The sequence below is a fragment of the Fundulus heteroclitus genome, chromosome 1 (assembly GCF_011125445.2).
Source record: "Fundulus heteroclitus isolate FHET01 chromosome 1, MU-UCD_Fhet_4.1, whole genome shotgun sequence".
NCBI classification, from domain to species: Eukaryota; Metazoa; Chordata; class Actinopteri; order Cyprinodontiformes; family Fundulidae; genus Fundulus; species Fundulus heteroclitus.
In genome coordinates, this window is record NC_046361.1 from 15,240,261 (window position 1) to 15,253,293 (window position 13,033).

General features: G+C 39.5%; 1 protein-coding gene across 3 annotated transcripts; it reads right to left on the minus strand.

The window, feature by feature from the left end:
- Positions 1 to 280: 280 nt before the first annotated feature.
- On the minus strand, positions 281 to 9,423 carry tmem51a (transmembrane protein 51a). 3 transcript variants are annotated; one of them, XM_012853686.3, is made up of 3 exons: positions 9,181 to 9,423; positions 4,977 to 5,462; positions 281 to 3,569 (listed from the first exon to the last, which is right to left on the minus strand). In XM_012853686.3, the coding sequence occupies exons 2-3, from the start codon at positions 5,402 to 5,404 to the stop codon at positions 3,164 to 3,166; spliced, it is 834 nt and encodes a 277-aa protein (XP_012709140.2). In that variant the 5' UTR covers positions 5,405 to 5,462; positions 9,181 to 9,423; the 3' UTR covers positions 281 to 3,163. The 3 variants fall into 3 exon arrangements, with proteins under 3 accessions (XP_012709140.2, XP_021166927.2, XP_035992034.1); XM_021311252.2 differs by lacking the exon at positions 9,181 to 9,423 and adding an exon at positions 5,612 to 7,289; XM_036136141.1 differs by lacking the exon at positions 9,181 to 9,423 and having other exon boundaries at positions 4,977 to 5,579.
- Between the last annotated feature and the right edge of the window lie 3,610 nt (positions 9,424 to 13,033).

Here is a 13,033-nt window from a genome sequence, read left to right on the forward strand (position 1 = left end):
GTTGACTGGCCAGCCTGTTTGTGTTTGACTGGTTAAGTTGGGTTTTTTCTCTGTATACTTGGTGTTTTATAACAACCTAAAAAAAATCCAAAATAGTTTCCAAGCATTTCAAATTTAGCTGGAGTCTTCAGATCTTCGTCCCTCTCCATGCACCTTGGGAATCTCGGAAGCTGTCCCAGAGACATTTGGATCTCAATATTCGACTTTTCTGCAGATTTATTTAAAAGATACATAATCTTGCTTACAAACGTCAATAAAAATACACTTAGAGAGTACCAGACATGATAGAAAAACGCTTTCTTTATTCATCATAAATATTCATGAGAAACAACTTTTCAAACTTCTGCAAGAAACTACCTTTTATGACACATAAGAAATATTCTATTTTATTCCCAGCACATAAAATATATAAAGTGTAGTCATAAAAAGGCAACATTAAATGACACAGACAACAAACATTATTGTAAAAAAAAAAAAAAAAAAAAAAAAAAAAAAACACTCCTGAATTCAAATACTTAAAAATAATGTAAAACAATTTGACAACATATAAAAAGGTACATTGCTGATGTCCAACTGAACTGAAACATTTTGTGACACGTTTCAGCTGCAAAACACTAGTGTATGGGGCTTTTTCTTTTGCTAAACAGATAAGGCTAAATTGCGCAACTTCACAAAATGAGTAACATTGACTTAAATGACTGATGAGTCACTCCGTTTGGCATCTGCTGTTTATACCTACACTTAAGAATGAAAGAAGAGTGAACAGACGGGCCTGCAAAATGCTGTAACACAAGCAATTTCCCTACAGAAAAAACCCCTAGAGCCATTTATTTTTATTTTCCTCTCTTTCGCTGCATACCTTCAGAGTGAAAACAAGCCTGCAGGTCAAGCTGTGGTTGAAGGAATGATGATCAGCAAGCCAGAGAGCAGCTGCTGTTATTGTGGTGCAGCTGCACACTCAAAGAGTCTTTCTGTTGCTCATGCAGAGTTTAAAAAAAAAAAAAACACCCTGAGAAGGAGAGACTACACTGCTGCTTTCACAACTTGCCATGGCTACTGAACACCGGTTTATAGCTATTCACAAAGTTCCTGGGTACAACAGACACCTATACATGCCACAGTATCATGCTGTGTGGAAAAGAAATAGCAACACTGTCCTCAAATAACAATACCAAAGCTACACAGTTTCTTTTGAAATGTTTTGAAAGGTAAATCTGAGTAAAAATGCTTTGGTATGTACGCCTGGAGGGTAGTCACTGATGCATTCAAAGTCAGATATTAGCACTTCTTTTAAATCCAAGACTTTTCACAGTTCCTTGAAACTCATTTCCTCCTTTAAAGTCGTTTCTGTTAACTGGTTACCAAACACAGCTTTACCGCTGTGGCCTAAGTTGCTGCACAAGTTGGGAGTACAAACAAGTTTCAAACACAAATGGCCCCTCACATCTTCTGCTTTTATGAAACAGCCACTTTACACAAGTATGAAACTAGGTTGGCACCACACCACCAAGCAGTGGTTTTCCTGTCTTTTTCTGCCTTATTGAGTTATAAACATGTAAACATATGAGTTCAGTGAGCTGTCTACTATAGCAGCCGCCATTATTTTGGCACCCCTGGTACAGGTGTACCAAAAGGCTAACAATAATCACAATTTTGGTCTTGGAGTCAAAACTATTGAAATATCTAACCTTTATTTGAGCACATTGATTAAATCTGGGAAAATAATCAAATGTTAGGAGATAATAGTTTTGAGATCCCTAAAAATTCCTATACTACTCTGAGGCACATTTTTTATACAACATTGTACTGTGCCCAGTTGTTTAGAGGGTCTAAGATTGAGTAGTTAGCAATGCATGTCTTCCTGTTTCCATGGGCTATAAATAGGCCGTGACACAAAAAACTTAGTATTCTTAACAACTCTTCAAAATAGGAAAGACAAGACAACATACCATTCAAATGGGGCAGGGGTGTGATCACCTGCATAAAGTAGGTAATTGCTACATCTCCTAAACCTACGCCTATGTTTACAGTCCGATCATTAAACAGTGTAGACAGCTGGAACTGGGACACAGGACAAGAGAGCAGTAGGGAAGATAATAGTAATCCCTAAAGATCACTGTTAGAAAAAAAGTGCAGAATTTTTGTTAAAACTAATTACTATTTTTTTTTTACACATCTGTATCGAAGGTGCTAGTGCACTGTAGACTACTGGAGAGTGGCAAAAAATAATTTTATCAAGGTAAAGACTGAGGTGTAAAGCTGGTAGAATGTGTGCCAGAGTTAAACAGAAAGTCAAATCTGGACTCTTGTCAAGTATTATAGATTCAGATCAGTACTGTAAACCTGGTAGCAGTACAGTCACTGCAACCAGGTTGGTAGGGGTGAAAATCCTTTAATTTCATGCACACCAGCGCCTTTTTGTCAGTGTTTTGTTGACATTTTTTTGGATTTAAACAGCATTGAACTTAAGTATCTGGACTGAATTGCAAAAGTTAACCAATGCTAGTGCTGCTTAAATGCAGTCCCACAATTTCTTAGCAACTGGCTAAACCACTAGTGTCAGCTTGCTCAATCCTGCAAGTGCCCTTTTCCTTCAAGAGAAAACTATAAAAGGCATGAAAGACTACATTTTTGACCATTGCAAATGTTTCCAGGTGACATGACACCACAGGTTTAACAATGTTAGGGTCCCTGTTTGGTTATAGACTGACAGCAATAATCACCAGCCTTTAAATCTGGCAAAATGACAATTACCTCATAAAATTAGTGGGCATACCCATTTACTTGCAAATCAAAGTAACCCCTCTCTTTCTCATGATGTCTACTATTATATCAATTCATCTGTATACTCCACACAAAGTGGAGGTGGTTTCTTAAGATAATGCATCAACTGAAACCTACAACATTATACAATGCAAAAAATGGCCTAATATGCAACAGCCTGACAAACCTTTTTCACCTCATGGCATGATCCAATAAAGCCCACAAAAGACAGTCTTCTGTTCTTGAGTACGTCACAGTCATGAGCCATGATGACAGATTTGAATAGCTTCACTTCAAGAAGTCACTTTCAGTTCTAGGCTGAACAATGCACGTCCGGATCCACAAAGGTTGGCCATGGACGATAGCAGGAAACTCAGTCAACAGTTTTAAACAATTGATCTTAAAGTGGAGGCACCTTATCTTCATACTGTGGCGGGGGGGTAAGAGGTTCAATACTGATTCCAGCTGCCGGCTGAGAGCTGCCAGTGTTTTTCATGGGTAGCTTTTCTGACTTAATCCTTCGGATTTTGATCGGGAGGAAATTGCGGCTGTTTTTCCCAGGTCTTAGGGTTGATGCAGAAAGGGTAGCGTTGGGGGTGCTGCCGACTATGGTAGGCAGTGGGATGGTAGTGTTGACCTCAGCACCCTCGTTCTCGTACTGGATGCTGTCGACTTGGACCAGCTCGTCGTAGGATGGTAGCTGGGAGATGCTTGGACGAAGGTTGCTTTGACGGACAGGGTACTGGCCGCTGCCTACTACCTCCTCATAGCTAGGTACTGCATACTGCTGTGCCTGCTCCTCAGCCCTGAAGAGATGCAAATGCACAAATTAGTACCACAAATGAATCACACACAGTTATGGGTCAATACACCTCTTCATCAGATTTCTACCCTGATTTCCTATCTACCATTAAGCCCAAAGCTATCCATACCCATGGAAGTAATTATCTTTGATCTACAAGTTTCATCTGACTAGAAGTAAGAATCTGTGAAGGGAGCCAAAGATGAGGGTGACAGTATGGATGCCTTACAACCAAGGATGCAAACAAATAATCGACTTACGATTGTAAGTTTGTTTATTAAGACAGTATTTAATACAAATCGCACAATAAATTGTTAAAATATAATGAGTGTATTAGAATTCATAAATTATTTAATAAGGTTCATTTGAAGTTCCAAACAAGTTTAGATATTGAGAAATAAATGTTAAAAATTAGCTATAAGTAAGATATTTGCTGTAAAATCAACCTATATCATTCTCATTTGTAACATTCCCTATAAACAATCAGTCCTCTCCACCAGCAAATCCTTAGTCACGTTTTTCTCTTTTCAAACCTAGAGGTATAGTCCGGAACAACTTCGGTTCAGAGTGTAGTCCGTGTTTATTTCCTGGTTCCTGAGCCAATCATATAAGAGTTGCCAGGGTTCTTAAAACAGAGCGCAGCACTTGGTATTTTTTCTCTTGGCAAAAGAGCAGAAGCCCGCAAACATGGAAGCCAGTAAGAGAAGCAGACCAGAAATAGAGCAGAATGCAACATCATATACCGGTAAATAAAAATCCAGTGCAGCAACAGATCATTGAGTAAATGGCGGGTCTCCTTGAAAGGCATTGTATACGTGTTGTTCTGATTTTAACCACTAGGTGACATTATAGTTATTGTTCCTTTAAATTTAACATTTTAGAGATTTTATTAATAAACTAACATTTATAACCATATAGACACACAGAAGTACAGAAAATAGGTACGGTTACATACTGGTACAGATTCATAGGTACTGGGTATGGGCACCGTATTGGTTCAAATGTGAAAGGTACCCATTCCTGATTGAATTGCACCCATACTGTTTATGTTTTCACTGTCATGGGTTATGCATCTAACTATTGGGTTGCACAATATCATACTGCAATAATAATATTGGATATGAAGCCAGATCATCTGGACCATTTTATTTTTGTACTAATAAATAATGCTGCCACCCTCCCACCATGATCTTTAGCATGTCAGATGCTAAATATATACTTTTCCTAAAAATTAGAGAAAACGATTCTGTTGACACAAGTACTCAAGAAGAGAAGAAAATCCTTCAGAGAATATTTTTCATAGGAGACGTTTTGAGATCGAATATGTGTTTCAAACTGTTTTTAGCCTTACAGGTTTGTTATACATCGATCTAAAAGCAACAAAATAAAGTCAAGTCATGACTGAACTCACGCTGCTCTCTCCTCCAGCTGCCTCGCTGCTTCTCTCTGGTTTTGGACCTCCTGGCGTATCACCTGCTCCCGCTGTTTGTTCCTCATTCCCAGACACAGAGACAGCAGCAGCATAGCCACCCCGGAGCCGGCCAGCACAAAGGCCACAGAGGACGCTTTATTTCTCTTGCCCTCGATGCCGTCATTCCCCCCTGAACCGCTGCTGCTGTTATTAAATGCTGTGTTCGCAGGCACCACGCTCCACACGATCATCACTACTCCGAGGGCGATGAGGCCGACTCCCAAAGCACACAGCGCATACTGGGAGCCTGAATTTCCATTGTTTTCTCTGCTACTCATCTGGTTGTTATTGTTGTTGTTGTTGCTGCTGCTGATGTTTGTCTCTACTACTCCAGGAGGGCATGGTGTTCCGTCCGCAGTGGAACGCATATTTTATTTTTTTTTAATTTCCAAACTTCCGTCAGATCAGCTGCAGTGAAGTCAAACACTGTGGAAAGAAAGGCATATTAGGAGAAGGACATACTGGCAAACCTCACACCAACACAAAGCAAAAAAGGAACAAAACCTGCAAAAAAAAAAAAAGTCTAGCTTCCTCTTTATTGTTTTAATTCGTAATGAATGATCTATCTGGCTTACAGTAATGAGAACGATGCTTCCTTCTGGTGTCTCTAAGCAGGACTTGGAGTTCGGTGGCTCTCTACAGTCCCAGCTCAAATGTCTCTGCTGTTTAAAAAGGGTTTCATAGTCCAAGCCCAGCTTTTCGGAGAACCGAAGGAACATAAAATTCACAGCAGTAAAACAAACCCAAGCGTTTCCCCGAGTCATAGGCGTGCTGCGTGGTTAAAAAGTCACCTGTGTCATAGCTAGAGCCACCAATGTCAATAAAAAGGGTGGCAGCCGCTGTAAATCTACTGCCTCAAGAAATATTACATAATCTTGTACTCCACAGGTTTGCGGAGTTCTTATCAGCCTCTAAATCAAAGCTGTGCACTGCTGTAGGTTTACTGTGAATTTATGATGGCGCATTACTGGAAGAATATAATAGCGGCTTTGCCAAGTAAAAGGTTTCCCTGAAATGCAGTAAGCATGTCTGACCTGTGTACCTGGCTACATACTATGAACATGTCAATGATCACAAAGCTACTTTAATTTCTACTGTTAAAAGAAAAAAATAACTGCATGAGGATAACAAGGAGAAATGGTTTACTTGGAAATTGGGGGTGAGTAACATGCAAGTGTTCAAAATGCAGGTAATGCTCAGAGAAAGTTAAACTATCTATACATCACATTCAGTTCATTGCTGTTCTAATGCAGTCTTTTCTTCTGCCTCCATAAACGAGCCTTTATCTAGCAAGAGCGCACACCAAGAGAATGCCGCTGTTGCTTTACCGCTTTGAATCTTAAAATCCACTCAAAAATCTTCCATCCATCCATTTTCTGACCCGCTTAATCCCTCATGGGGTCACGGGGGTTGCTGGTGCCTATCTCCAGCGTTCACTGGGCGAGAACCGGGGTACACCCTGGACAAAAATCTTGGTTGCATGAAATGCTCTACTGCTACAGGGATGAAAAATAAATTACAGATTCTTAGAAAAAGTGAATTTGTCTGTACAGCCACCAACTTAAATGCATTTTATAGGGATTTCATGAGCTGGACCAAATGCAAAATAGTGCATAAATGTGGAGCGGAAGTAATAGAATGCAAAGAATTTCTAATGTTTTGCACATAAAAATCTGAATAGTGTGGCGTATATTTTGTTTCAGCCTTGCACATTTAGATGCTTATTTCCAAAACATCAAAATCAACCAGCGTCCATAATGAATCCATGATGAAGAACAAGCTTCACCACAGCATGATGCCACCACCAACATGTTATGCTGTGGTGATGCTGTGGTGATGCTGTGTTGCTGGTGACGTGCAGTATTACTATTCCTCCACAGATAACATGTAGGTAAAGCTCCAGTTTTGTTTCATCTGACACAAACACCAACTTCCACATATAGGCTGTTTCTCCTACATTGCTTGAGGCAAACATTCGATAAAAAAAGGTAGTCCTACCAACATATTCTAACATCTGCGCTATAGATCTCTGCAACTCCTCCAGAGTTATCGTAGACATTCTGTCTGCTTCTCTGATTGATGCACTTCTTGGTTGGCCTGTCAGTTTAAGGGGGACAGCCATGTCTTAGTAGCTTCACAGTTGTGCCAAACAACTCAATTTAGATGGTGGATTAGAAAGTGTTCATAGTTTTACATATTCCTTTAGATCCTAACCCTGCTTTAAACTTCCCCACAACTTAAAAGGTACATAGCCACGTAATATGCTTATTAAAAAAAAAGACCAAAAACCGTTTGATCACGATAAAATAAGGTTATATACACCAATCCTCCATCTTGATAGTGTTTTGATGGTCCTTTTTGAGCTGAAAAATAATTCCCAATCGGGCGCGTTTAACAAATATAAACAGACGTGACGACATCTACCGACAGCATTGCAGAATTATCATAATGCCGGTTTGCTTAATTAATAAATCAATTGTAAATAATGCCGGACCAAGGCTGACCCTCTGCAATTCCTCGCAATAAAGCGGCAGCGCAGCGTGATTGAAGACCAACCGTTATTAATTAAATAAACCAATCTGCAAAAACTAACAGCCTCATATCAAAACATTTACTCACATCAGTCAACTCTGCGGTCACATCTGAGCAATCGGGCGGTTTAGCATCCGCCTCAGTGAACATCAACGTTCATACTGTATTCCACGGCAACAGTCCAGTCTTTTTGGATCTTGGACCCTTCTGCATTGTTTCGCTGGGAGATGCTAATAGCCGTTAGCTGCTTCCTTATTTTAACCCCTGCTGCGCATGCGCAGTATGTACTTCTGTTAGTATCGTAAATAAACACGAAAGGCTTAATTTACTAACAAATTGAGCAAAAACAACGGATGAAACACCAAAATAACAACCAATACGCTGGGACGTGATAATCTTTTATAAAAAATTTGTATGCAACCGAGTGAGCTACTGGCGTATAAATTAAAAAAGTCAAATAAAACGGCTATGCAACTTTAAGATTGACCCACATGATGCTGTTTATGTTAATGTTTGGTAACAAGTTGGCTGCACTGGACTGTGTTTAGGGCTATTAGATTAATACTGACTTGAAAACATGAGCTCTACACTTTTCAGATCATCTGTTAAAATAAAATTTTAAAACATATCATTTTTTTAATCTCTCTTTCACAGTCCTAAGGTAATCTTTTGTTGGCTTCCCACCTAAATCTGAATCACATACGCTGAAGTTTGTGGTTGTAACACAATGAAATGGTTAAACAGTTGAAGATGGATAAATATCTCCTCCCAGGCACCATATATTTCTGCCATTTAACCCACCTCTACTTTGAACTGTACATAAATTCATACAATAGAACAAGAAAAACTAACCTGTAGGCCCATGCATCTGAAGAAATATCCCATCATAGAACTCTGGCCGGTTATCCATCGTTTGATAAACTAACAAAGCCGGACTGTTTGTCTGCTGTAGTCTCCAAACAGGCCTAGGCCTGCTGGAACTGAGGAGCAGGTTAGTGTAACTCAGCTCTAATTCAGGGGATACCCCCCCGACTAAAGAATGCAAGGCATGGCCCAGGATAAAGCTCATAAGGAACAGCTGGACAAATACAGCGATCATTAAGAGAACACATAAATAAAAATAGGCTACTAACCGAGTCTGTTCACAAAGGTCCAAAATTATTTATGAGGATGGAACAGTTTATGAAAAAGAGCTGAGACAGTTATTTATAGTTTACAAAGACAGTACAGTGAGACACTGACAGACTGGAAACACAGACAGACTGTCGACAGACTGTTATCATGTGAAACATCCGAAGAATTCATTTCAAGGGAGATGCTTGATGTCCTCAACACACTTTATTTCCCCAAGTATCTGGAGGGTGTGTTTCTTAAATTTGCCCCTAAACCAACACTAGTTGACAAACGGTGCCGCTTTACTAACAAACAAAGCGGGTTGATGTTTCGGACTCAATAAGATAGCGTTGAAACTGTTACCTCTTATCCAGGTTTGTTTTTATGTTTCATAAACGCAACCTTTAGCTTTTATTCCCCAAACATGTCAGCGGCATAAAGTGAAACGCGGTGGGCGGCTTCTTCCTTCGGCGAGCGAGGATACCGTGAACGCACTCACCTCCGCATCATTGGCCAGCCTTCCTCTTCTTTAGTTCACAGAGACGGGCGTCGTTGTGCTGTCCGCGTTTATTCTCGTACGACTTTGATTGTAAACAGACCGTCTTCGTTTACGGAGCAGGAACTTTCCTGTTGGAGAAGGATGGGCCCCGGCAAAACTAGAAGCAGGAAGGAGGGGGACTTCAGCTGCGGCTCACTTCCAGTTTGATTAACCCTTTCATCTCCGGCGCCACACTCGCTCACAGACAGTGTTCCCTACCCGGCAGTAAGTCGATGCCACGTTCTGGGGCGGTCCTAAGCTGTTTGGCGCCCTGGGCGAACAACCCAACCCCCCCCCCCAACCCCCCCCTCCTCCGACACCACCACCGCAGACAAAACAACGCATCAAGACACAAACAAACATCAATACTGTGCAAGTTAAAAGTATAAAATGCAAACACGAAAAATTGTAGAAATAAATAAAGCAATAAATAAATAACATAATTCTAAATTTTTGGAAATATGTGCACAATGTCAGTTTGATAGATATAAATCTCGCTGCACAACTGGAGGAAGGTCTGAACTTTTTTTTTTTTTCAAACAATTTACAACACTTCATATTTTCGAAAAAGATGAAATGCACAGCTAAGTAAAGTCTGTCATTGAATAAGATACTGCAAACTACACTATTGCTTTTCAAATAAGAAATATAGATTTAACTGTACAACTGTACAACAGCTTGAATGCTGGTTGAAATGTAGAGGCCAAAAATGAGCAAAAGAAGCCCAACAAATGTTGCTTCTAATCATCACAAATGATGGTAAGTATACACACCAGAACTTTCCTACTTCCAACAAACCCATGAAACACAACCGCCAACACATAAAAGTTACAAGTGACTTTAGAGAAAAACAAGCCCAAAGTTGCTTATAATAAGCAGACTGTGCAACACTGAAGCTCAATGAATTGTATATTTTTTTTTAGCTGAAAAAAAAGCCAAATAAACTAAGCCTACCTGCAGAGACGCTACAGTCGTTGGTATCAGGTCAGGACGTTCAATGGTTGGCTCCTTACTACAGAGGAAATGTGGAGAGCAGATAGGTGTCTTCGGTCAGATTCCATAGCAAAGTCCTCTTGGTTACAAACTCGTATCCAACACTGACATTTCTCGCCAATCCTTCAGGGTTTAGGAAAATCAATGAAAAAAATAAAATAAAAAATCCCTCCATTGGTTACAATCCGGTAAATACAGGTAAAGAATACAAGCTGGCTGCGGCACATGCGCACTGGCACTGAAGCAGCATAGGTCCTCCCATCCTCCACTCCTCCCCCCTTCTTTTAAAACCTCTGTCAGACAGCCATAGCAGACAGCTATATGCACTACAGCAGACAGTGGGCACCAAATACCCACAGGTGGCGCTGTGAACATTGTCAGTCCGGGGGGATCTCATGCCGCGCTAGACGAGAAGCCGCATCGGGCGGCTGCCCACGTAGCCCATATCTGAAACAGCTCACTGCCCACACTAACAGCACCTTATTACCTTATTTTTATTTAGCTTTTTATGGATATTTATGTGTTTATTTTAATTATTGTTAACTAGTTTTTCTTTAGATGACCATAATTTAGGTGGGTAGAGTGGCCAAAAATGTAATAAAAAAAAAAAGAGTAACACTCCTTCAATATATTTTTATTTAAGTAAAAGTAAAAAGTTGTCAGCCAAGAAATTACTAAAGTAAGAGTAAAAAAGTATTCAGTAAGAACGCTACTCAAGTACAGAGTAACTTATAATATCTGATAATTTGATATTTAAAAATTATGTAATTGGACAGACAAATTCTGGTATTTTTAAGACAAAAAGAAAACACTTTTCTAAATGATTGTTTCAACATTAAACTTCAAAGCAATACTTACAGCAGTTAATGTATGTACAGTATGTTAGAAGAGTGCAAAGTACTTCCAATGACAAAATCTATTGTTTACTGTACGCTCATTTGATCTCCAAATGGCTCAATGAGCTCAGCAGGTAGAAAATAACATCAACATAGCAAAACTTGTGTACAAATGACAAATCTCACTAAAACATAACTCTAGGTTGTTGTCTCTCTGGTGCATTTTTGGTTAATACAAATCAGTTCCTTATTCCTGAAGTTGCTTACAGTAGGTAGAGTAGTCAGAAATTTTATTCAAATAAGAGTTGCAATACTTGAGCAATAATATGACTCAAGTAAAAGTACAGTACGGTAAAAATATTCCTAAAAGTAAATTTTCTTCAAAAAGTTACTCAAGTAAATGTAACTGAGTAAATGTAACTAGTTACTACCCAATTCTGTGTATGTAGGCCCCATAAGAATATTGCTGAGGTCAGGGGTGAGTAGCTACTGAGAAGCAGGCCTGGGTTCCCATTGGGCTTAGTGGGTTAAACCCACTTGGGTGGACTACCTGCAACCCACACTGGGAATATAGTTGGGCTTTCTGCATAGGTTTAAAGTTGTTCTCAAATAGGTTGTAAGAAAATCAGTACCAACTGTGCAGCACACGTGGTTCCAAATTTCCGCCCAGAATTGTCCTGCATTGATACTACATAATTAACATCAACCTTTTATGGTACCTGCAGAAAAGTCCATATTTTGTTCAGTCCATTTTTCATCCCTACTGGTCAAGCATCTGAATATTGACTTAGCAAACTAGCATTTAACCCCAAGCAAAAAGAGATAACAACAGCAAGTTTTCCACGGATGTGGCGTTTTCTTTCTTTGTGTGTATGTTTGTATCTCTTATGAGAATAATAATTTTACTTTATTGATCTCACAATGTAGAAATTTGCCTCTGCATCTTAACCCATCACCCTTGGGGAGCAGTGGACTGCCACTGTGCGGCGCCTGGGGAGCAATTGGGGGTTAAGGGTCTTGCTCAGGGACTCAGAGTGCAGGCTGTGGGGATCAAACCAGGTACTTGCAACCTTTTTCAGAGCGCAAGAGCACTGCTCTAACCACTAGGCCACCACTCCCCTTATACAGTGTTGCATATTGTTTAAAGCAAATTAATTACAAATACAGAGACTTTTCTAGATCTGATTCCTTGCCTGTAAGGAACGTGTTGAGAAGACAAATATAAAGATTGTTTAGAGAGAACACCTCAAGGTGGATGGGGATGTTACTTTTCAGTTGTCATAATTGGCAATCACAAAAATAAACTTGTGTAGGTGCGGTTGTATAGGTATGAAAGACATTCAAGGTTTATGACAATTAATAATAACAAAGCCAAGAATGAAAAAGAGAAAAAACTGTTTGCAAATACCTAAAAATAGCCTGAAAGGTCAGGCCTACAGGTGTTATTAGGTTAAAGACAGCAGGCAATCAGTACTTGTCCAAGTAATTCAATTTAAGTGCAATCTGATGAGACTTTTGTCAGAGCACTGCAGAGAATAGTGTGATGTAGCTGCAAACTGGATCCAAACATGCATATTTTAGTGTTTATGAGCAATTCTTTAACTGACCGGAATATAGAATAATTTTAGTGGAATTATAGAATTTAGAAAATAAACATTTTTCTCTAAAAAAGTTTACCTTTGAAAACAACATGGAGAAGGACTGTTTAAAACCTCAGTTGTCATAGTGACAGTTATCTGACATGCAAAGCACGCAATGGTATGCATGCATGCATTATTTATTTATTGATTATTTACATTCAGTTGTTTCTGCAGTGCACTTCCATTATATATCAATGTGCAGTAGTCATTGCAATTTCAATCTGTGCAATACCCCAAATGCAAGGAGCAGTTTGTGTGCAATATTTGGTAGGCTGCATGATCTCAGGTGCCATGCATCAAATTGTTGCTTACCAATAATATATCTGACCAGTTAAATCGACCTTG